Source organism: Triturus cristatus, chromosome 4_2 (genome assembly GCF_964204655.1).
Source record: "Triturus cristatus chromosome 4_2, aTriCri1.1, whole genome shotgun sequence".
NCBI classification, from domain to species: domain Eukaryota; kingdom Metazoa; phylum Chordata; class Amphibia; order Caudata; family Salamandridae; genus Triturus; species Triturus cristatus.
Window position 1 is genome coordinate 62,414,413 of NC_140586.1, and position 22,501 is coordinate 62,436,913.

Sequence of the window (22,501 nt, forward strand, 5' to 3'; positions counted from 1 at the left end):
TTCTCTCTACCCATATTATTTTGATAGCTGGCTTAATTCTCTTCTACTTCCTTAGATCTGCCACAACTCCCAGGTGGATTTGAAAATAACTTGTCAATTTTTAGGAATATGGATTACATTTCCTAAAAGACCTAGGCTGACCTAGACTAGTTTCACTCCAGGATCACAGAAAGCCCATGAGCAGAACAGAGCTGACGCTAGCACTTAGGCCTCACTGAAAGTCCACGAACAACATGCAATTGATGCCAGTTGAACTTTACTTCATTTCTTTGAAACCCTCTTGCTAGCCCATCATACTTGGCTACTTTAGATTATATGGAAATGCTAACTATAAGCAGATCAGTGAAGCAGGGTACACATGAACCATGAAGGGTAATCCTACGGGGCATAGAGCAGCAGGTGTGCAGAGCTACCACTCACCAGTCACATGTGCCGCTGGCTTCCCGCTCTTCCATTTTTTATCTGAAAGAGAATAAAACACACTCAGTGCAACAGCTCTGTTCAAGTGATTTCATAGAAGTGCAATGGGCTCATTGTAGGTGACGCATAGGCTCACTGAGTTGACACAGTTTGCATAGCAACTTTTCTCAATGCATGTCTTTCATACAGTCCCATTTGAATTAAGGCAGGTCACTTATAGAAGTGTCAGTGATATGTTTCCTAGTGGTCTAGATAGGTCACAAAGACAACTAATAATAATACAGGTGATAAGGAGGGAAATTCTCAGGTCAATCAAGTCACAGATACAGGCACACCAATATCAGACTGGAGACACACTGGCACCCAGTGGACTGGCATGGTTAAAGACACAAGGGCACTGAGGTAAATGATCATCACAGATACAGCAGCACTATGTTCAAAGCAGGTCACATACATGAGCACTTGCATATGTTCAGGTCACATATTAAAGAGCTCTTTCGGGCAGTTACTAAACTGTCTACTCCCCCCGGAAAAAAGGGGAGCAACCATTCTCAGGAATTTTGCAACATCCTGGCCCAGCACTTTCAAAATAAAGTAGAGCAAATTTTCACCACCTTTGGTAATGGGGCACATTCAAATTTGAATAATTTTAACATCACAAGGGTACCACATCCCAATGGCCCCATCCTTGCAGAATTTAGAGAAATAACTGTTGAGGAGATAATGATTCTTATCTCTTAAATAAGATCAGGCTCACTCTATGATACACTCCAACCTATGACATTCAAAAAAGCCCCGGAGGTACTTGGATCTAGATTAACTTCTGTTTTTAACTCCTTGTTTACAGAAGGTGTTTTTCCTTCTATATGGAAGAAAGCCTTGATTTTACCTCTATTGAAAAAAGACAATCTTGATGCTCTGGATCCAGGTAACTATGGGCCCATCTCTCGCCTCCCAGTTCCAGCCAAACTGGCTGAAAAAGTCATGAATAACCAGCTGACTGTATACCTACAAGAGCATAACCTGCTGGATGAGGCACAGTTTGGATTCACATCAGAGCACAGCACCGAAACTGCGCTGATAAAGGCCACTGATGAAATAAGAACAGTCATGGACACAGGGGGCACTGCAGACCTTGTGTTGCTTGACATGTCGGCGGCCTTCGACACTGTAGATCACAAAACCTTGCTAATTTTTTTTAACTCTCTTGGCATCTCTGGAAAGGTATTGGCACTGACATCCTCCTTTCTAGAGGATAGAACACAATCGGTGACCTTAGGGAACCTGACCTCTCCATCATTCACACTTCCTTGTGGAATTCCACAGGGATCTTCCTTAAGACCCACACTTTTTAATGTTTATGTTTCGGAACTGGCATCCCTTATCAGATCTTTTGGGATGGCTTTAACATCGTACGCAGATTATACCCAAATTGTGATATCCATTACCAAAAATACATTACCACCAGTAAACAGGTTTAGGGACTGCATGACAGAAGTCAGCTCATGGATGAGCTCGCACTGTCTCAAGTTAAATTCTGCGAAAACTGAGGTGATTCTGTTTGGTAAATTCTCCCCTTCATGGTTCCAGATTTGACGGCCAAAGGACTTGTGAACAGCACCTATCCCGGTTCCCAAAGTAAAAAACCTGGGTGTGATTAAAGACCAGAGACTGGACTTCGATGCCCAAGTGAAGTTGGTCTCATCATCAAGTTTCTTCATGCTAAAAGCATTAATAAAATCCTACCTCTGATTCCCACAGAAAGTAGGAAAATGCTAGTCACATCCCTAGTCCTTTCCAGACTAGATTACTGTAATGGGCTATACCTCAGCATGCCGATGAAGCAACTTCAAAGGCTCCAGATGATCCAAAATGCTGCTGCTAGACTTCTCCTGAGGATTTCCAAATTCCAGTCAGTGGGAATCCATCTCCAATGTCTGCACTGGCAGCCAGTAAAAGATTGGATCAAGTTTAAGACCCTGTGTATTACATACAAGACAGTCCACGGGGCCGGCCCTCAGTTCCTAAGACGTTCATTGCACTGGAACTCCCAAAACAGATGTCTGAGATCTAAAGGAGCAAAAGTGATACTATCCCAGAGAGTTTTTAAATCTTTCTGGGGTGGTAGAAGATTTGTGGTGGGAGCCACCAGGCTTTGGAACTCCCTCCCGTTTAGCATTAGAAACCTTCCCTCTCTGACTCTGTTCAGGAAGGCCATCAAGACCTGGCTGTTCACTGATTAATCCCTCTGCCTGCTTGTCAGTTTGCTAGCGGCAAGACACCATTGGTAATCGCGCACTGTATAAATTTATAACATAACATTATAACATTAACACATTGTAGCCAATGGAGGTCACACATAGCTGCTGCATGCAAAATAAATAGCTGGGGCCTAGAAAGTTGCGTTAAGTTAGGCTATGTAATTTGGTTTGAGGATAGCGCATTCCTGTCACTGTTTTCCATCTCTTCCTGCCCCTGGGTCTAAGTGTGTCTTTGTCTCCCCATACTCACAAACGTCCATGTCTCGCTGTCTGAAGTTCTACGTCATCCTGTCCCTGTGTCTTCCTGTTCCCCAAGTGCTTCCCTGGCAACATGTATGTGTCTCCCTGTTCCCATGTGTCTCTTTCTCTATGTTCATATTGCTGTTTCAGTGTCTGAGTCAACGTCCCCATATCTCTCTTTCCCCAAGCTTGGATTAATGCTATAATGCACATATCAATATCGATTCACAAACATATCAGAAAATAAATATAGTTCTCAAAAACATCGCCTATGCTTACTTAAGGAATAAAAACACGAACAACGATAACCAAAATATCGCTGTAAACATCTAATTTCACTAATATCATTAACAAAAATATCGGAAACTAAAATATACTTTTCTTCCAACAAACCTATTAATAGTCAAAAATATAGCAAAACACAATATTAACTACATTAATATGGCCCCAAAAATTATTTTGATTATAAAACATAAAAATAACAAACTTTTACTTTAAACAAAAATATACATTTAAAAGATATATAAATATTCTAACAACATTATAAACATTTTACAATACTAACAAAACATAAATATATATATATGTGTATGTGTATGTATGTGTATGGGGTGTTTAAGTCCCAGTCCCAGTCCCGCCCAGCACCATGCTGTGCTGTGACGTTCCATCACTTCACCTGCTGCAGCAGGCATGATGCAAACCTGCTGAAGCAAATGCCTGACTCTGCCCTCTTCTGCCTCTTGAAGAAAACTACCTGTCCAGCTTCTTCTTGCACCTAATAAAAGGAGTTTCACTTGCCTCAAACTTTACCCAACATTTAATTGGCCATCATTTTAGTAGCCAGAGCTCACACTTTACATTTATTCTTAGCCAATCTCACAGACACCAAACCCCTGATTTGAGTGATAGGCTAACACCAAAATGAAAAATCACCACCATCCAACCTGTTTTACTATCAGTGTAGCACCTTCCTTGCATTCTTATGCTCAATTTTACCCTCCGAGACCACATTTGTGCTCTGCAATACACCAAATTTAAAAGACAAAGAATGATGTACATTTTTACCGAAAGGTTGCAGGTACGTTATACTCAGGTTCCTGTTTCACCTACACAAAACCATAGGAACCCAGCAATTAAGCAGTTGTAGTTCTACTTATAGTTATACTTATGTTAAGAAACTATAACTCATTGCCTAAAATTACTTAACAGCACAAGTTATAGTTTCTTCAGATAAGTATAACTATACCGCTGAATTTCTAGGGTTTTGTATGGGTAAAACGTCAATCTAACTATAAAGTCCCTGTAACCTTTTGTTTTTTCAGTGAATTTCCATTTTTTTTTGTAACATGAAGTAATATACAATTACCTTTATGTTAATACAACCACCATCATGAACGGCTCTTATCTGTGCACTGCGGGGGTTGGCTGCAGGATACCTCATGTGCCTGCATCCTGACCCCTTATATGTTTTAACACTTTATTTTTCTCTTCCCCCGGGCCAAGTGACAAACAAAATGTTGGCCACAACTTTCTTTTCAGGTTGTGGCAAGCCAAGCAGGGCTTTGGTTTTTCTCCAGATCGGCGGGTGTCCACGGGTACCTGTGAAGCCCCCGCAGGTAGATCTGCAAAGGATCCGTGTCCCTATATATCGATAAATGTATTTCTTTATTAACTGCAACACTACTGAACAGATTTACCACCAAATTGCAAAAAGGGCTCTTTCTGGACCAAGAAATAGACTTCTGCCAAATGTGGTGTAATTCCATTCAGCGGTTTGGGCTGTAGCTGTGTCAAAAAATTGCAAAATCCCCATAGATATTGCATGGGAAAAAAGCTTTTTGGGATCCCTCCTTTTTAAATACCGTTTCATTTTCATACTGGCTCTCTTATTCTTTTTTACCTTCCCCTTTACCAGTGTTACATTTTTGCCATTGCTTTGGCCTCAGTTGATCTAGGTTTATTATATCCCGACAAGTATCTAGAAACATAGACTTGAACTCTCCATTTTCACTTTGTGACACCCCCATTCCCCCACACCCCTGTTTACCTTGTTTACCCAGCAGTTCAGCTGCCTGAAACTATAAGCACAGATGCCTGACCTGACGCGCAGTGGATGCGCTTGAGGCAACAAAAGGGTAATTGACAAAAACATTATTACACTCGGTACTGCAGCACTGGAAGCGCCTGGGAAAGGGCTCCTTGAATCAGAAATATTAGTGCTTGCTCGCATTAATCCAGCTTTGATTTTTAAAACTGCTACACTTTTAAAATCGTTTTGTTCACTCACTTCCCTCTCACCTGTTTTTCGTGTGGTGCCTCCCTGTTCCACCACGGATTGTTCCGATTGAGTGGAGGGAGCTGACACCACACGGAAGTGACGCAAATTAATCTCGCCGGATTCCCGACCTCAGGTCAGCAGTTCAGATGCCTGAAACTATAAGAACAGATGCCCGATCTGACACGTAGCGGACGCGAGCAGCGGGTGCGCTGCTGCCGCGCCAAAGGCACGCCTAAGGCAAGCCCATCTGTGCCCGTCCGTGACTGGACATCGCCAGGAGCCAGAACCGCTGCCGGTCTGCTCACAGACCCAGCTAGCAATACGGGAGCCCGTCATTGTTATTCCAGCCACGACTTGGTAAGAATCAGAGACAGTCAAAGTCTGCCTAAAATGGCCACCACCAAAACTTGTACCATACCGATAGTGGCAGAAGGTCCTTTTGCTTGCAGAACCTGTGGCTACCAGTGCACAATATCCACACTACCCAGAAACAACATAAAAGCAGATGACTCAGAAACCAGCTGCCCACAGAGGTCTGACAATGAAGAATGTGCGTGCCTCACATACAATCCACAAATACGGAGGATGGAATTGTTTTGTGGCAAATGTTAGATCACTCCCCAAACACGCTGTTAACATTTGTGACATGCTCTCCTCCCTCCCCCACAGAGGGTTTTTAACGGAAACCTGGACTAAACCATCCTCCAATCCGGCCATTGCACTAGCGCTACCAGACGGTTATCACATCCAAAAACTGGACAGACCATGCAGGGCTGGTGGAGGAGTACCTATCATTTACAAACACCCCATTAAAGTCTCCATCCTAGATCAATTAAGCAATAACAAATTATAAATTCTGGTGTTTAGAATTGATCTGCATGCACAACTTAGCTGGAAAGGAGCTCTTGTATATCGCCCACCGGGACCACTCCTTAATTACGCCGCCCAACTCATGGACCTTATCTCCCCCTATGTCATTGCGACCAAAAACGTTTTGCTTCTTGGTAATTTTAATGTGCACAGCGAAAATCCCAATAATCCTGACGTCTCCTCATTCCTGACATACCTGTCCATGCTTGAGCTGACCAAAATTAACAATGAACCCTCTCACGTGGCAGGGCACACGCTAGATTTAATCCTTACTAATTCGCCCAACATTGTTTGTGGAACAACCTACCCTCTCAAATGGTCAGACCATTCTAAGATCGAGTTCCGAATTACGGGCCCTAAGGAACACATAGCCCCTAGAACTAACACCACTAGGAGATACAGACAGTGGCACAAATTAACGCCCACTCTCTTCCAAGACACTTTTGTTCCACCACAGTACTCAGATTCCGACAGCATGGAGGAATGTTTAACTGCTTTTAAGACAAGCCTGCAATCCTCAATTGACACTCTGGCTCCCTTGAAAACATCCCTCTGTTCTCAAAACGGCCTTAGACACATTGGTACACCCCTAATCTTTGGTCCGAAAAAAGTCATTGCAAAAAACGACCACGACGTTGGTGCCGCACACTTGACCCGCTTGACAAAGAAAGGTTTAAATCGGCTCTGTCCAAATACCATAGCGACCTGAAAACTGCCCGAAAAGTGCATATTGCTCTTCAACTCGAACAGGCAGATAACTAAGGCAGATAACTCCCCAAAGCACTATTTCAGGTCCTAAAATCATTTACCAACCCCAAGGCATGCAACACGGAAGAGGCCCTATCCCAGATTCTTTATGACAATATTGCAGAACAACTAATACTGAAAAAAGATAAAATATACAACAAGATCACTGCGGCTAACGGCTCTCGTTTAAGTCACATATCTGAACCTCCTACTACTACTCTCAGCACTTTTAAACTAGAGGAATTTCCAGCGCTCCTCTTGGAGGAGACCAAATCACTATTAAAAATGGTTAAATCAGGCTCCCCTTTAGATCCGATTCCAGCCAAGACCACAGGCTTGCTCGCCAAGCATCTGGCAGCGCCTATTCGCTCCATTTTAAACAGCTCCTTGAAGGAAGGCAAGCTCCCCAAGGAGTGGAAAGCAGCACAGATTCTTCCTATCAGGAAAAATCCCCAAATCTCCCCAGAAGATGTCTCCAACTACCACCCTCTTTCTTTGCTCCCCCTATTTAGTAAGCTTCTTGAGAAGCACATAAATAAGCACTTGTCGGAATTTATTGAGTCCTCCAACTGCCTTGACCCCTCACAATCAGGATTCCGACCTAAACATAGCATGGAGTCTGCGTTGGTGACAGTTACAGATAACATCCGTATGCAAGCAGACAATTGTCAGGCAGTGCTTCTAATACTGCTTGACCTGTCTGCAGCATTTGACACCATCTCCCACCAGACCCAGTTTAGGAGACTCAGAGACATAGGAATCCAGGGAATGCGCTAAAATGGATGACTGATTTTCTAGCCGAGAGAACCCAGACCATCAACCCGGACCCTTTCAGATCCCATACCACTTGTGTAACCAAGGGCGTACCCCAGGGCTCATGTTTGAGCCCTACCCTATTCAACATATATGTCACCTCATTAGCTGGTTTACTAAGGAACCTAGGATTTATTCCAATTTCCTACGCCGACGACACCCAACTGCTTCTCTCCTTTGATAAAAATAACACTAAAATCCAGACCACCATTCCGGAAGGCATGAAAGCCATCACTGATTGGATGAGTAACAACTACCTGCAGTTGAATGCAGGCAAACCGAAATTATGTTATTTAGAGAAGCAGAAGTGAGGTGGTCGCACAACTGGAGGCCAGAGGAACTGGGCCCGGCCCCAGCCCCGAAACGAGTGGTAAAGAATCTAGGTGTTCGAATTGACCAAAAGCTCCCCCTAGAGGAGCATGCCTCCACAACAGCAGGGGCCTGCTTCCACACACTTAGCCTCCTCCGCAGAGTCTTCCCCCTCCTACCACTCTCCACACGGAAGACCCTGATGCAAGCATTGGTCCTGAGCCGCCTGGACTACTGCAATGCTTTGTTGATTCCAGCCAAGGAATCTTCCTTGAACAAATTGCAGGTAGTCCAGAATACGGCCGCCCGGTTAGTGACCAAGGCGCCCCCCAGAACAGCCTCGCTCCCCTTACTCAAAAAGCTACACTGGCTACCTATCTACAAAAGGATCAAATTCAAGATTTGTTGCATGGTCTTTAAATCCCTAAACAACTTGGTACCACGATATCTGACAGATAAGCTAGTCAGATATATACCAACCAGGAACCTTCATTCTGGGTCCAAGGATCTCCTCCACATGCCCTGTATACAACAAACTCGGTTGGGGGGAAAGCTTTCTCCTATCTGGCTCCACTCTACTGGAACCAACTGCCCACCCATCTACGGCTTTGCTCCAACTATCTAGTCTTCAGAAAGCTGCTAAAAACCACACTGTTTTAATGTTCTTTTCCCTGGTAGGCAAAGGCCGTCACAGAGCGTAGATACCCCGGTTGGGGTGATTCGGGGGCTCTATAAATGATATAAATAAATAAATAAACCTCCCATGGAGACGGATCGCCCACGTTTCCGTCTTTATCCTCAACTTTAGCCTGGATGCCATTGCAGTGCACCCTTTCTATGCTTAACCGCAACCCATCCGAAATATGAATCCTGATGCTGCCCCCCCCCACCCCCGCCATGGCCCCATGTGATTATCAAGCATTACTAATAGCAAGTTTAGATCTCCATTAAATCTTTAGGCCATTACTAAATATTAACTATTCTCATTGACATTTACATAAGTAATGATTGAGCCTCCCCTGTGTCTGAAAACAAGAAAAATTGGCCCTTTACAAGTACTATCATCTTTGATTGTTGGACTATCAACGCCTGGCCCTCCTTCTCCTTAAATGAATCTGCTGTACTTAAACTTAAAATTTGATCCTAAATTCGATAGTCAGTGAATTCAATAGTATTGTACGGGGTACTTTGCATTCGTCTGGGATTGTACGGGGGTACTTGCATTCATCTGTCTCTGTGCCGCGACTCTATGAGCCCATGTAATTGTTAAATCCACCCCCAATTCTGGCATGACTTTCTTTAGTAGTGATTCAGTAAATTTTAATACTTGGGTGCCTTCACTCCCTTCTGGTATGCCCATCAGGTGAAGGTTAGATCATCTATTATAGGTATCCAAGTTCTGTAGCTTGATTTCCATTTGATTTTTAACTTTCTCCATGTGGGTGACTTCTTGTTGAATGGTGATCAGTTTGTTCTCTAGATCTGAGATACCATTCTCTGCCTCATTTTGTTTGTGGGCGTATTGGACATGTTGTCCTCCAGTTTTTAAAGTCTTTCGTGAAACGTTGCTATCTCTTGGGCTTGTTATATTTGCAAGTCCTTGATTTCTCTAAAACTGATGGCTAACATGTCTTTAATTGATTAATCTTGTCTTTCTCCTTCTACTACCTCCGCTGTCTCCAGTGCTTGTCTTGAGTTGTCACCCTCCGTGCATACTTCTTTTATTAGTGATAATTCTTGTTTGCTTCAGCTAAATTCCTCATTTAAGGGGTTTATGATAGTTATGGAAGGAGTGTTTTGGCAAAAAGATAAACTCATAGGTAGGCTTAGAGTTGAGAATGATTGACTGGATGTAGCCATTTGAACTGACGGATGGGTCTGGGCCAATGTTGAGGTATGAGGACCAGCCCGCATCTCATGGGTGCATGAGTGTCTGAATGGGTCTGTGAGTGGGTACATAAGTGTCTGAGTGGGTCAATGAGTGTTTGCGTGAGTCTCTGAGTGGGTCTGTGAGTGGGTGTGAATGTATTTTTTAGGAATATTTGCAGTAATATTTGGAAATTCATTGCAACTTTACATGGGGTGCTGCGCTGAGCATCATGACAAATATGCGAATATAGCACATGGGGAAAAGAAACAGTTTTCTTCAATGTATTTTATGTATAAGTGGCCTCTGAAACACCCCTATATTTCAGCAATGGGGTCAGACTTCCTCTAACCTGACCCCTTATACAAGTTTTCATCTTTAATATCGGGCCCGGGGACTGTGACTCGTTACTTAAAATAATGGCTGCAACTTTCTACACAGGTTGCAGCCAGCCAATCATGGCATTCCTGCTCGTGTGAGTATTCGCAATTCGCCAAGAAATAGTGGTGAATACTTCACAGCCACAGATATACAAATTTCGATTTTCTTTAATATCTTTAAAACTACTGAACAGATTTATTTTTCTGGACCTAGAGCTACCTTTCTGCCAAATTTGGTGTAATTCCATCCAGTGGTTCAGGCTGTATTTGTATCTAAAATCTCTATGGATATGAACACGAGAAATGCACTTTTTTTACCCCCCCCTCTTTTTCTCAACTCTGCTTGACAAATCACTCTGAATCTTTCCATGCACAATAAAACTCACTGGCACACTTGTTCTGGAAAAGTTGGGGAAGATTCATCAAACAAAGTCAAAGATATAGGCAAGTCAAAAAATGCTTTTACTATGGAAACTAGGACCTAACTATTGTTACCTACCGGTGACCACCAGTAATTTTTCTATACTGAAAAAAACAAAGGTTACAGAGACATTTTAGTTAGGCTCACATTTCACTCGTACAAAACTAGAGAAGTCCAGCAGTTATAGTTAGCTGAGCTCTTTATAACTATTAATTCACTTATGACATGGTCAGTGATATCACTGATGACATCACTGATGGTTCAGCTGCTGTGTTGGAAGTTTTGGGGTGATCCGTCAAGGGGGAGCCGAGATAAAAGAGGGGTCCCAAAACACGTTTTCCCTATGTTATGTCTATGGGGATTTTTCATGTTTTGAAAACGAATACAGTGCAAACCGCTGTACTGAATTCCACAAAATATGGCAGAATGCAAGATGTTTGTCCAGAAAGCGTACTTTTTGGTATTTGGTGTAAATCCATTTAGTAGTTTCAGAGATATTTAAGTTAAAAAAATATATATATATCAGAGAGTCCAAAATCTTACTGAAACCCTACTAAAATGTAATTGCCTGCCAACACATCAAAGCAGGAAGTGGTGGCAGCCATCTTGTGATTCGGTTGAACCGAGTGACAGAAAAAAGAAGAGGGCAGGATTTATTTATTTATTTATTTATTTCTTGTGACTTGTATAGCGCACTATAACCCAGGGGTCTCTAAGCGCTTTGTTAGGATCAGCTACACAATAAAAAGATGCATCAAATTAGAAATTTAGCGGCCACCCCACGCTTGCTGGAAAAGCACAGTTTTTAATTGCTTGCGGAAGGGCATTAGTTTCTTTTCATTGCGGAGTTTCAGTGGTAGTTTATTCCACATAGCTGGCAAAGTATGTGAAAAAGCACGCCCACCCACAGTGGTCAGTCTACAGCGTGGCTGAACCAAATATATGGAATCAGCAGATCTAAGCACCCTCCCTGGTTTGTAAAGGGACAGGCGAGATTTCAGATAGGTGGGTGCTCTGCCATGAAGCGCTTTGTGTACAATGCAGAGCCCCTTGAACATTAGCCTCTGCCTGACTGGCAACCAATGGAGTTCCCGCAGGAGGGGGGATGCCTGGGTACTCCTCGACTTCTTAAAAATGAGCCTGGCAGCATCGTTCATGACCGTCTGCATTCTGTTTAAAAGGCCCTGTGGGAGGCCTATATACAATGAATTGCCATAGTCCAACCTAGCCAAAATCATTGCAGAGACCGCGCTCCTTAGGGTGGAAAAAGAGAGCAGCGGGGAAACTTTCCTGAGTTGGCGAAGGAGGCCGACGCAACAGCCCACCACAGCTGTGACTTGCTTTTTCATGGACAGCTTGCTGTCCACCTGGATGCCCAGGCTCTTAACCACCTCAGCCGGTTCTGGAGGCGTGCCCAACTCCCCAGGCCAGAAACGGTCACACCAAGGGTTGCCAACGATGGTAATCGGCAACACCTCGGTTTTGTCCGGATTGATTTTTAGGGAGTTGCCGGACATCCAGTTAGCTGTACTTCTCAGGATATTTTGCAATCTGGTAAAAGCATTCTGGCTATCCTCCAGCTGGATGATAATCTGGGTGTCGTCTGCGTAGTTATATACCTGACAGTCCATTTGATTAAGCATTCGAATCAAAGGCTGTAGGTATATGTTGAACAATAGGGGTGACAGAGCGGACCCTTGTGGGACTCCGCAAGTGATCGAGGTTGCGGTAGAGAGCATGTCACCTAATTGCACTTTCTGCACCCTCCCTGACCCCTTATGCCGCTTGGGGGGACCAAAAAGGCCAAAAAAGCATTTTTTTAAAAGAAGAAATTCAGCGAGAGTCACATTGGGTCTGCATCCCGCTAAAAATTTACAAAAATACGAAGCACGGACACCTGCACTTTGTTTGTTTTTGGCCCCCGGGTGGGCCAGGACCCAGGGACATTATGTAAAAACAGGATGGGGGCCCACAGCCCCCCCTCCTGGGGCTTATTATGCCCTAGGGACCACCACCTCCCCAGGGCTTCTTTCCTTTTAAATGGGGGGCTCTGGACATCCCCATCCCAGGGACTGCCAACTCCCAGGGCTTTATGCCAAAAACAATGCAGAGAGGCCTCATGGACCCCCCGCAGCCTCGAGGGCCACCACTACCCGGGGCTTTTATTTGAAAAAATGTGGGGGCCGTGCAGACCCACTGCTGCCCTGGGGGCTGCCACCTCCGTGAGGCTGTTATTTGAAAAAATGTGAGGGGCTGTGTGGACCTCCCCGCAGTCCCGGGGGCTGCCACCTCTCCAGCACTTTTTTAAATTGAGTGCAGGAGAGCCACGCCGTCCCGGGGCTAACACCTCCCCAGGGCAAAGTCAAGAAATGAGGAGGGCCACATGGCTCCTTTTTGGAGCCATACAAGACCCTCAGGAGCCCCAGGTCCAACTCTTGCAATGTCGCGGGGTGCCCTCAGGGACATTGCAGTTTGCTATGACTTGGCAGGACCAAGCCAAGCTATAGCAAACTCTGCTCTGCTTCATACAAGTGAGGGCATGCAAAATGCTCTTGCTTACTAGAAGAAGAGCAAAGTTGCTTCTGAACCGACTGGGCTGCATGTTTACTAGTGGCTGCCGAGGATCAAGGATCCCGTAACGGTTGTGCAGTGGTCAGGATCACTAATATGCTGGCTGTACCGCTGTGCCACTGCCCAGCATATTAGGAGTTGCCTCTCCACAGCCCTTTTCATGGTGGTGAGCCCGCAATGAAAAGAGTGATGGAGAAGAAAGAGAGGGGGCCAGGACCCCCTGCTGCTCCTGGGCCTGTGGGTGGATGCTGGAGGCACATGTAGAGCTCCCCTGGTTTTGCACCCCCAGTTCCTGCATGGTGTGGCACGTATGCCACACCCTGCAGTAAGGTGCAGTTTCACGCTCTGAGAACAGAGGTCTACATGTCAGCCTCTTAATTGAGCCTGACAGACCACCACCTTAGACCACAGTTGATGGTGTATTGTACGTCCAATGTAGTACCACAAAGTCTTTGGTCATCGCATTATGATATAGGTGTTCAGACCAAAACCATAGGGGGGAAGACCGCTGCCTCCAAAAGGATCTATGAACCAGTTGGACGGCGGTCTGAATCGTATCCCTTGAATGATGGCAGTGCCGAGGCAGGCACCGCCATCAGGATTACAATGTCCCTTTCCGATAGCCTTTTCATGGCGGTCTCTCCACCATAAAAAGGCTGTTGGAAAGGGACTGTGGGGGCCCCAAATAGGGTCATCATCCTTCGTGCACCACTGGCATATGCAGTGCCTCGACACCACATGGTGCATCGCACACAGTGCAGGGATGTGCACTAAGTGCTCATTTTTACACTGTGGCATGTGCTGTGGCCCTGTTCCTGGCAACAGCGGACTGTGATCAAAGTGGTCGGGTGCCAGATTTGTCGAGCATTGTTGCAGAAGATTCATCCTGCATTTGTTACGGACCGGTGTTCAAATTTAGAGCGCTCAATACATGATTTGTTCATAATTTTCTACCACATTGTTGGTTGGAACTTTGACTGATTTGGATTCCTGCCCTGTTGTCTTTGCATGGGCCTTACTGAGTCACATTGAAGGCCTTGATTGATTTCCGATTTTGAAAATTACCTATTGGATGCTCTGATTTTTATTTTTCTGTCCTGATGATGTCCATACTAATTATTGTGGTTGAAACGCCATTGACACTCTTTTTTGGCATACATTGAAGAGGATGCATCTATTGCCATTTCTGTTTTTGCAATCTTTTCGCTTCAGCTTTCTGTATTTATTTTGCCTCTGCCATTGTTTTATTGCTTAGACTGTCAATTGTCTTTTCTGTAATGTTGGTTGTGTAACTATATGAGCACCTGTCAGTTTATCGTCTTATTGCTTTATTGTCACTTTGTATTATTGTTTTTATACATAAGATATTTTGCAAAATATATTGTTTGTTGGTTCATGGGTATCATTTTCATGTATTTGGGCTTTATTTAAATGTTTTTTTTTCTGTAATTTGGTGCTTGAACCGTTGTTATGATTATAAACTTTATTTGCCCCAGGTTCGGGTGATAGGGCTGCCCCTGTTTGATGTAACACTTTTTTACACTGTGGCATGTGCTGTGACCCATTTCCTGGCAATAGCGGACAGTGGTCCGACCGCCCGATATCATAATCGGGACCTAAGTATTTTTAGGTCATTATTGGAATAAACATTTGGTTCAAAATTATGTAATATTTTCTATAAAAATTATAGCTCTGCTTTACATATAGGGTGGGTGTTGGGTGTAGAGGAGGAGTAGGGATTTGGCTGCCTGTGGGGGTTGGCAGCAGCATGCACAATGGAATGTTGGGTTTACGCTGGGTTTACGCATGGTAATAAAATATTACTTTATTTAAGAAAAACCTAGAAATTCAGCAGCATGCGCAATGGGATGTTGGGTTTACGTTGGGTTTACGCATGGTTATAAAATATTACTTTATTTAAGAAAAACCTAGAAATTCACTGAAGAAACCAAAGGTTAAATTAACGTTATTTTGATGTTCAGTAACAGCATTACATTTGAACTATAAAAGCCACAAAAATTCACCAGTTATATTTATCTCAAGTAACTATGACTCATACCCTAAGGTAACTATAACTTGTGCCCTAACAATGCACTGCTAATTGCCACACATATTACATCACTCATGATATCTTTTATGACATAATTGAGAATATCACTGTAACATTTGCAATGAAATTATTGATGAATAAGCTTTGTATGGCGAGAGTGCAGGTTATAGTTACCTTTGGGCACGAGTAACAGTTACTTGAGATAACTATAACTTGAGAATTTCTGTGGTTATTAGATTTTAAAACATTATGTTTTCACTGAAGATTTCATCTAACTATAGCGTTACTTTAACCTTTAGTTTTTTCAGTGGGGAACATTTATATATATATATATACTGTGTGATCAAGGCAGTTTTTGCCGAAACGCGTCGCAGTGAAATCATGGAATAAATGACTGTATTACCAAAACCCCCCCGTGTCGGTGTCCGGTATATATATATTCGAACGCTGCTTCACTCAGTTCATCCTTCCAGGCAGACAAAGCAGGCATGGACCACGTTTCAGTGCTCAACCAGTAGTTTTTTCTTTAGTTGGCCATGACGCGTTTCGGTCCTTCCTGGACCTTGATCAGATGACAACGCTCATCGGCATTTTTTCCCTTTTTAAAGTGACAGTGCTTGTGCAAAGTTACGTAACTCACCCACTAGACAGAGAAAACATACTTATGTTGGCAAACCTTCTAGTTTGACATTTAAGCAAGTTTCCATATTGCAAATTTGTACTTATTTAATATTAAAATTCATATTAAGTAACTACTTAAAAAATTATGATGATTTTATGGCATTGTATTCATTTTCATTTGATCATTTCATAAATACAAATAAATACATATTCAATACCCTAGCAGCAAAGTTTTAAACATGGAAATATGAATCAATGATTAATAATAAACAATCATAGTTCATAAAATTGCCTATGTTCAAACGTAGTTTAAAACGTTATAGTTTTCCTCATTAAAACATTTCATGAGATTTTTGCATAAATGCAGTTTTGTGAAACTGGTTATCTTGGTTTGTCATTATAGCAATGTATCCTGTCGTGGGCTTTCCCAAACGATAAAAAATATCAAAAATATGTGTAACAGTGCTAGTGCAGAAATATAACCCACTTTATCCAGATTGGGAATATAGACCTGATAGTGACCTTTAAGTAATGTAAACAACACCTCTAAGGTGGCGATTCCGATCCGGTAAAAATAATTTGCGTACGACCCGCATCCGTATTTTTTTACGTACGAGTTGCACAAGTACCGTACAAACTGGCAAGTACGATTGGGACGTGAAAAATAACTACGAATAGTGTTGGGAAAAGTCCACGAGCGTGCGTCGGAAAGTGTCCACGTCCGAATATCGTCTGGAAAAGGGTTCGAAAGTGATCCGGAAAGTTTAACTTACAAATCGTAAAACACAAGTCAGAGCGCGCAAGTACGATCCCGACCGCCCGTCCGAATACACAATCGCACGTAAAAAGGCCCGTACGGAGCCAACGCTGAAGCACATATGTACACGGGTAAACTCATGCCCGTGTACGAGCCGTACAGCCCCCCCCCAATATGTCTGCACCGTACACCACCCTGTCCGCACTGTACCCCCAGCCCCCCCACCGCATTTACTTGCCGCACACCAACACCGTACCCCAGCACCCTCACACAGCATCGCGAATGTACGGATCGTACCTACGCGAAAAAGACACATACAGTACCAGGACTGTGGAAAACAGCACAAGGAGGGCCAAAGCGACTCGCACAAAAACACAAAACACGTCTACATGACAAAGTACAACTCAATGACTGACTTGCCACATCCAAACTGGCCAACAGAGGCCCCAAACACAACCACCTCTTATAACACACCCACCAAAATTCAAACACAGCCACCCCCACAAATTGACCAATAAAAAGGGCCCACACACACAAACCATGAGCCCTTGCAACAGACCTACTGCGGACAGAGCTCACACACAAACCACCCCACATAACTCATACCTTAGCTACACCGCCACTCACACACCTTCACACAACCTCCCCCAAAAACATCCCCCTCTTCACATTCACACACACACACATTCACACCCACACACCCACAACCTCCCACACCCACACCCCACACCATGCCCACAGACAAGAATCCAAAGGTCACTATGGCGGAGCTGGAGCTCCTCGTCAACGAAGTCATCAGAGTCGAGCCACAGCTGTTTGGAACAATGGTCAGACAGACCAGCATATCTGAAAAATCTGCCATGTGGCAGAGGATCGTCGACAAGGTGAATGCTGTTGCGCCCGTTCGAAGGACCAGGCATAATTGCCAAGCCAGGTGGTACGATCTGCGCAGGGCGGTCAAGAGGAAGATGAATGAAGAACATGCCCAGACCAACATCACTGGAGGTGGGCCGCCCCGCAGACCCGTACACTACCATCCCTGGGAGGAGAAGGTGATGGCCATGCTACCACCGGTGGGACTACACGGAGTAGAAGGAGTCACAGAGCCTGGTGAGTACACAAACAACTCACGTAACATGGGGGGAATGGCATCCACACCCCAACAACAACAAATGCACACACCTACCCCCAAGCACTCACCGCACACAACCACACTCAATAACCACGCCCATGCCACGAACGTCACCATTCACCCTTCACAAATCAAGGCAAGGCCATGTCCAAGGCTACAACAACCACAAACACAAGACTGGATGTCCGGGAGGCTGGGAGGGTGGGCCCCACACAACACATCATGAAAATGAGACGCAGACACCAATGTCCTTAGCCCATATGGCATAGGGACATACCAATGCACAATGCACAGGGACTGGCAAACTACTAACAAGGTCGCTGACACTGGGCCCTGCTGTATGCAGCACAAGGCCCTCCTGGGACCACTGTACACTCAAACACGAACTCCACAAGCACAGGCATCTAGCACAGGAACTCACACACACTGTCATGCCAGCATACACCATGAGGGGACACACATATCACCTGGGAGACCCAATTACAACTCACACAACACACAACAGCACGCCCGGTCACACCCCCCCAACACAAGCACACACCCCCGGGGCAGGCAACGGATACACCCACTCCCACAATGGACATGTGACACAACAAGACCAATCCGGAGCCAAGTAAGCATCAGAGCAAGGCGGGCAACTAGAGCCAATTTCCGGGGGGGGGCAGAAAAAGATTTCGGGGGGGGGGGGGGGGGGGCTAAATCTACCAGGCATAGGCAGAGTGGCTGTAAGAAGGGGTGAAAACACAACAAAAGCCTCATTTACGAGTAAATGGTCTACCATACACCTGTGAAGTACTCGGGTCCGGCTGCAATTAGACGGACGCCAGCCCGCAAGGCTGTCTCAGCCGGGCTGACACACATGACGGGGGGGCAGAAGCCCGGTGAGCCCAATGGGTGTTGTGCGCCTGATCAGAGCCAACTATCTACAGGCCACACACTCAGGAGAACATCCCAATCTGTCCCCCGCAACATACCCATCCCCAAGTGGACAATGAGAGGAATACCAGGGACATCCAGCTGCCTGGGGGAACTGTGTCAACTTGAATATGTATGAAACATGGATGTGGCATGAAACAGCATTAACATTGTCTCTCTCTCACACAAAGGGCAACGTCGACGATCTCCCCCCAACACTGGGGGGGAAGAATCACAGTCCCAGGCACCGCGTGAAGACGATCCCACCGGCAGCGACGACTCTCACCACTCCGTGGATGACCCGACCAACCTGGCCCCTCTGGTGTACAAGCACCTGCAGCACCTGCGTCAGGTACATCTGTGCCAACCACCACCCCCATTCCCGCCACATCCCAGGACACACCCAGGATCCCTGCTCGCACTGAACAACACAGCCAGTCTGACCACGAGGGACAAGGTTCTGCGGGCACCCAGGAGGAGGCAGACAACCCTGCCGATGCCATCCCTCAGGGGTCCCGTAGACCCGATGTGCCCACAACGGCAGGCCAGGCTCGTGTGGGCAGGGGTGGTGGGAGTGGAGGCAGGCGGAGGCGTGAACCTGACCAGCCAGCTCAGGACCCCGGTATGTCACACATACGCAACATCCTGGACTCATACGGGCGTGACACCAGAGGCATGGACCAGGTTGTGTCCAGACATTCCGGGATGCAGGGGACCCTCGATGAGATCAAGAACCTGCAGGTCGAGCATCATGCCAGTCACCAACAACACCAAGGACGGATGGAGGAAAGACTGGCTGAGCTCCTGGCGGTGCACAGGGACGTGAGCCAATCACTCCGTCAGATCGCCCAAAGTCTGGCAAACCCTCCCTGTGCCACCAGGCGTAGACCAGCACCAGACACAGGGAGGGAGGAGGAGGAGGATTCATCTGACGGAGCGTCCCCAGCATCGGCAAGGCCTGCATCTGAGGGTCCCCGGAGGAAAGTGGGTCGTCCACGTAAAAGACCGTGAGAGTCAGCGGACCATCCCCATCTCCCAGGTCATCTGGCCTGGCACCTGGCCCTCTGGCGCAACAGCAGCACCTCACCCAATGACATTCTCTGCCACATGGACTTGCTGGTCACAGTCTGACCAATGATGACCAACACTGTGGTCTGGACTCTGATGACTTCCAATGCCAAGGATGCCATCTCCCCCAGTGAACTTTGGATTCTATTCCCCCGGTAGAGCACCTTAGCACATGTACCAAAAGACTCACCCCACCAAAAATAAATTCACATTGTTATGCACAGGAGATGTTGCTGTCATTTTGCATTATTCTACGACATATGTGTGTGGAAATGTCTAACTATGCCTGAGTGTTGAACCAACTCCAGCCATCCATCCCCTGGGAACAGAGTCTGGTACAGGACACACATGGGTCACAAGTATCATTCAATGTAGGCATGGAGAACAACACTCACCTGTGATGGGCTCTGGCTGCTGAGGGGGGACTTGCTAAACTGTGCGGACAGACCTATTTGGGAGATCATCATCAAGGCATAGAGGCCATGGCCCATGTGGAGGTACCCGGGGAGGGAGTCCCAGGTATTTGTGGCCAGGTGGGAGAACTATGTCCTGTATGCTGGAGTACGGTGGATGTGAAGAACGGTGGCCAGGGCAAGGTTGGATGCACGGAGATGGACCAACGGGATCTAGGATGACAGACGTGCAAGGTTGGTGTGGGGTCGGGTTTGTGGACTGCCTCCTGAGTGTGGGTGGGGTGTGTGGAGGACATCCCGCAGCAGACAGTGATCCATTGCAGCTATCTATGGTGGACGGTGAGGTGGCTGGGGCACAGGGTGTAGAAGCTGAGGTGTGCAGATGCCCCCTGGAAGTGGACCAGTGTCCTTGGAGTTTGGATGTACTTGCTCCGTAGAGGGCAGGGCAGTATATGAGATGGATGTCGTCATGGACCTGGGGGATGCTCTGTCGTAACTTGGAGTGGATCTATCTGTGGATCATGTGCATGATGCAGAGGGTGTTGCAGCATGAGGTACAGATGCAGTGGACTAGCATGGCATATGTGAGCGAGCCAAACATGATGCACAACATCTTGTGTGTGTGGCCACTGGGTGCCTGTGCAGGGCCTGCAGCAGCAGGCGCCATCTCCCTGCCAAATGGCCCATCTTGCACACAAAGACTAGGATGTCAGAAGGACAACTGCAACAGGTGTGTGTGTAAAGTGAGGAGTGTCCAGTGTCACATGGCACACCCAGAGACAATGCATGCACAATCACCAAAGAACCATTACACCGGATCAGGAAATTGAAGGCCGACCTGCGCACTGGAGACACACCCTCAGCAACTGGTGCTGGCCCATTGTGTGGTTGACCTCGCAAAAAAACATACACGACCATGTACTACATGCCCAATAGGGAGCCTAATCCATGAACAACTGCATGCATGTCGCTAAACTACACATGGACTCCTATGCATTATCTATAGCAAGTATGCCAGAGATGCCGCATGCCAAGTGGCAAGAGACCAGCATTGACAGAGACGAGGCACCTTGGAGTATGACGAACACCTTTATTACTCATCCTCACACTAATGGAATTGCATCCATTGGAACAGAATCACAGGTCATTCGGCTGAACATGTGTGACCCACACTGGACACCCCCTGATGTGGTAAATCCTACTGAGCTGGCACACAAGTGAAGGGGTTGAGCCTCACACCCCTTGCTGCACACGGCGAGTCTACAATTCCACATTGAGCCTCATAGTGAGGGCAACATTAGATAAAGGGGCCAATTCCGATCCGGGTCGGAAGGGCACCGAACGCGATCCGGCTGGAAAAACTACAAGCCGTACGCGTGTTTTCCGCCCGACTCGTACAGCTGTACGAGCGAGCAAGTACAATGCGAGCTACGTGAAATTCATTGACCGAGTCGTTTCCGGGTCCGAACCACTCCGTACGTCTCGGTCGGAAGCTAACCGTGGCATGCAATGGATGCGATTTATGACCGAGCCAGTGCGATGCACGTGTCGGACAGCCTATGCGAGCTGGAGTGTCCGGCTCGCAAAACGTCCGGTGGTTGCCTTTGGGGGTCCGCGTCGTAGTCCCTGTCACCCGCAGCCCTATGACTCGGGCACAGGGGGAGACCCAAGGGTCCCCCCAACACAGGCATGTACGGTGCAGATGGCACCGACGCGTACCCACTGTAGGGGGCACCCTTGCACGAGACATACCCATTTAGTCAAAGCCCATGTACGTGTCGTACGACCGGCTCCCATTGACTTCTATGGGAGTCTGACCGAACCGAGTCTGGCAGCATACGGCCGCATCGTACTTGCTCGGTCAGACTGCAGGACTCCGGCTTGGTCGGAAAACACTCCGGATCCGGCTCAGTCGGAGTGCTTTCCGACCCGGATCGGATTGGGCACCAAAGTGTTGGATAGTGGAGGGGTAAAAATTACTATTCCCATTCCAATGAGAGCAACAGTAGGGAAAGTGACTTGGATAGCGGAGGGGAAAAAATTACTATTCCTACTCCAAAGAATGCAACAGTAGGGAAATTGTTGGATAGCGGAGAGGTAAAAGTTACTATTCCCACTCCAGTAAGTGCAACAGTAGGAAAAGTGTTGGATAGCGGAGGGGTAAAAATGACTACTCCCATTTCAAAGAGTGCAAAAGTAGGGAAAGTATTGTATAGCGGAGTAGTAAAAAATACTATTCCCACTCCAAAGAGTGCAACAGTAGGGAAAGTGTTAAATAGCAGAGGGGTAAAAATTACTCTTCCCACTCTAAACTGTGCAACAGTAGGGAAAGTGTTGGATAGTGGAGAGGTAAAAATACTATTCCCAG

At 46.2% G+C, this 22,501-nt stretch overlaps 1 protein-coding gene across 2 annotated transcripts in view; it reads right to left on the reverse strand.

The window, feature by feature from the left end:
• Positions 1-22,501, reverse strand: part of TNFSF14 (TNF superfamily member 14) — a 93,537-nt gene that overhangs the window by 1,574 nt on the left and 69,462 nt on the right. For both annotated transcript variants that reach the window (XM_085600522.1, XM_085600521.1), the window contains one exon: positions 421-462. In XM_085600522.1, coding sequence (XP_085456648.1) covers positions 421-462 — 42 coding nt within the window. The remainder of the gene's footprint in view (positions 1-420; positions 463-22,501) is intronic.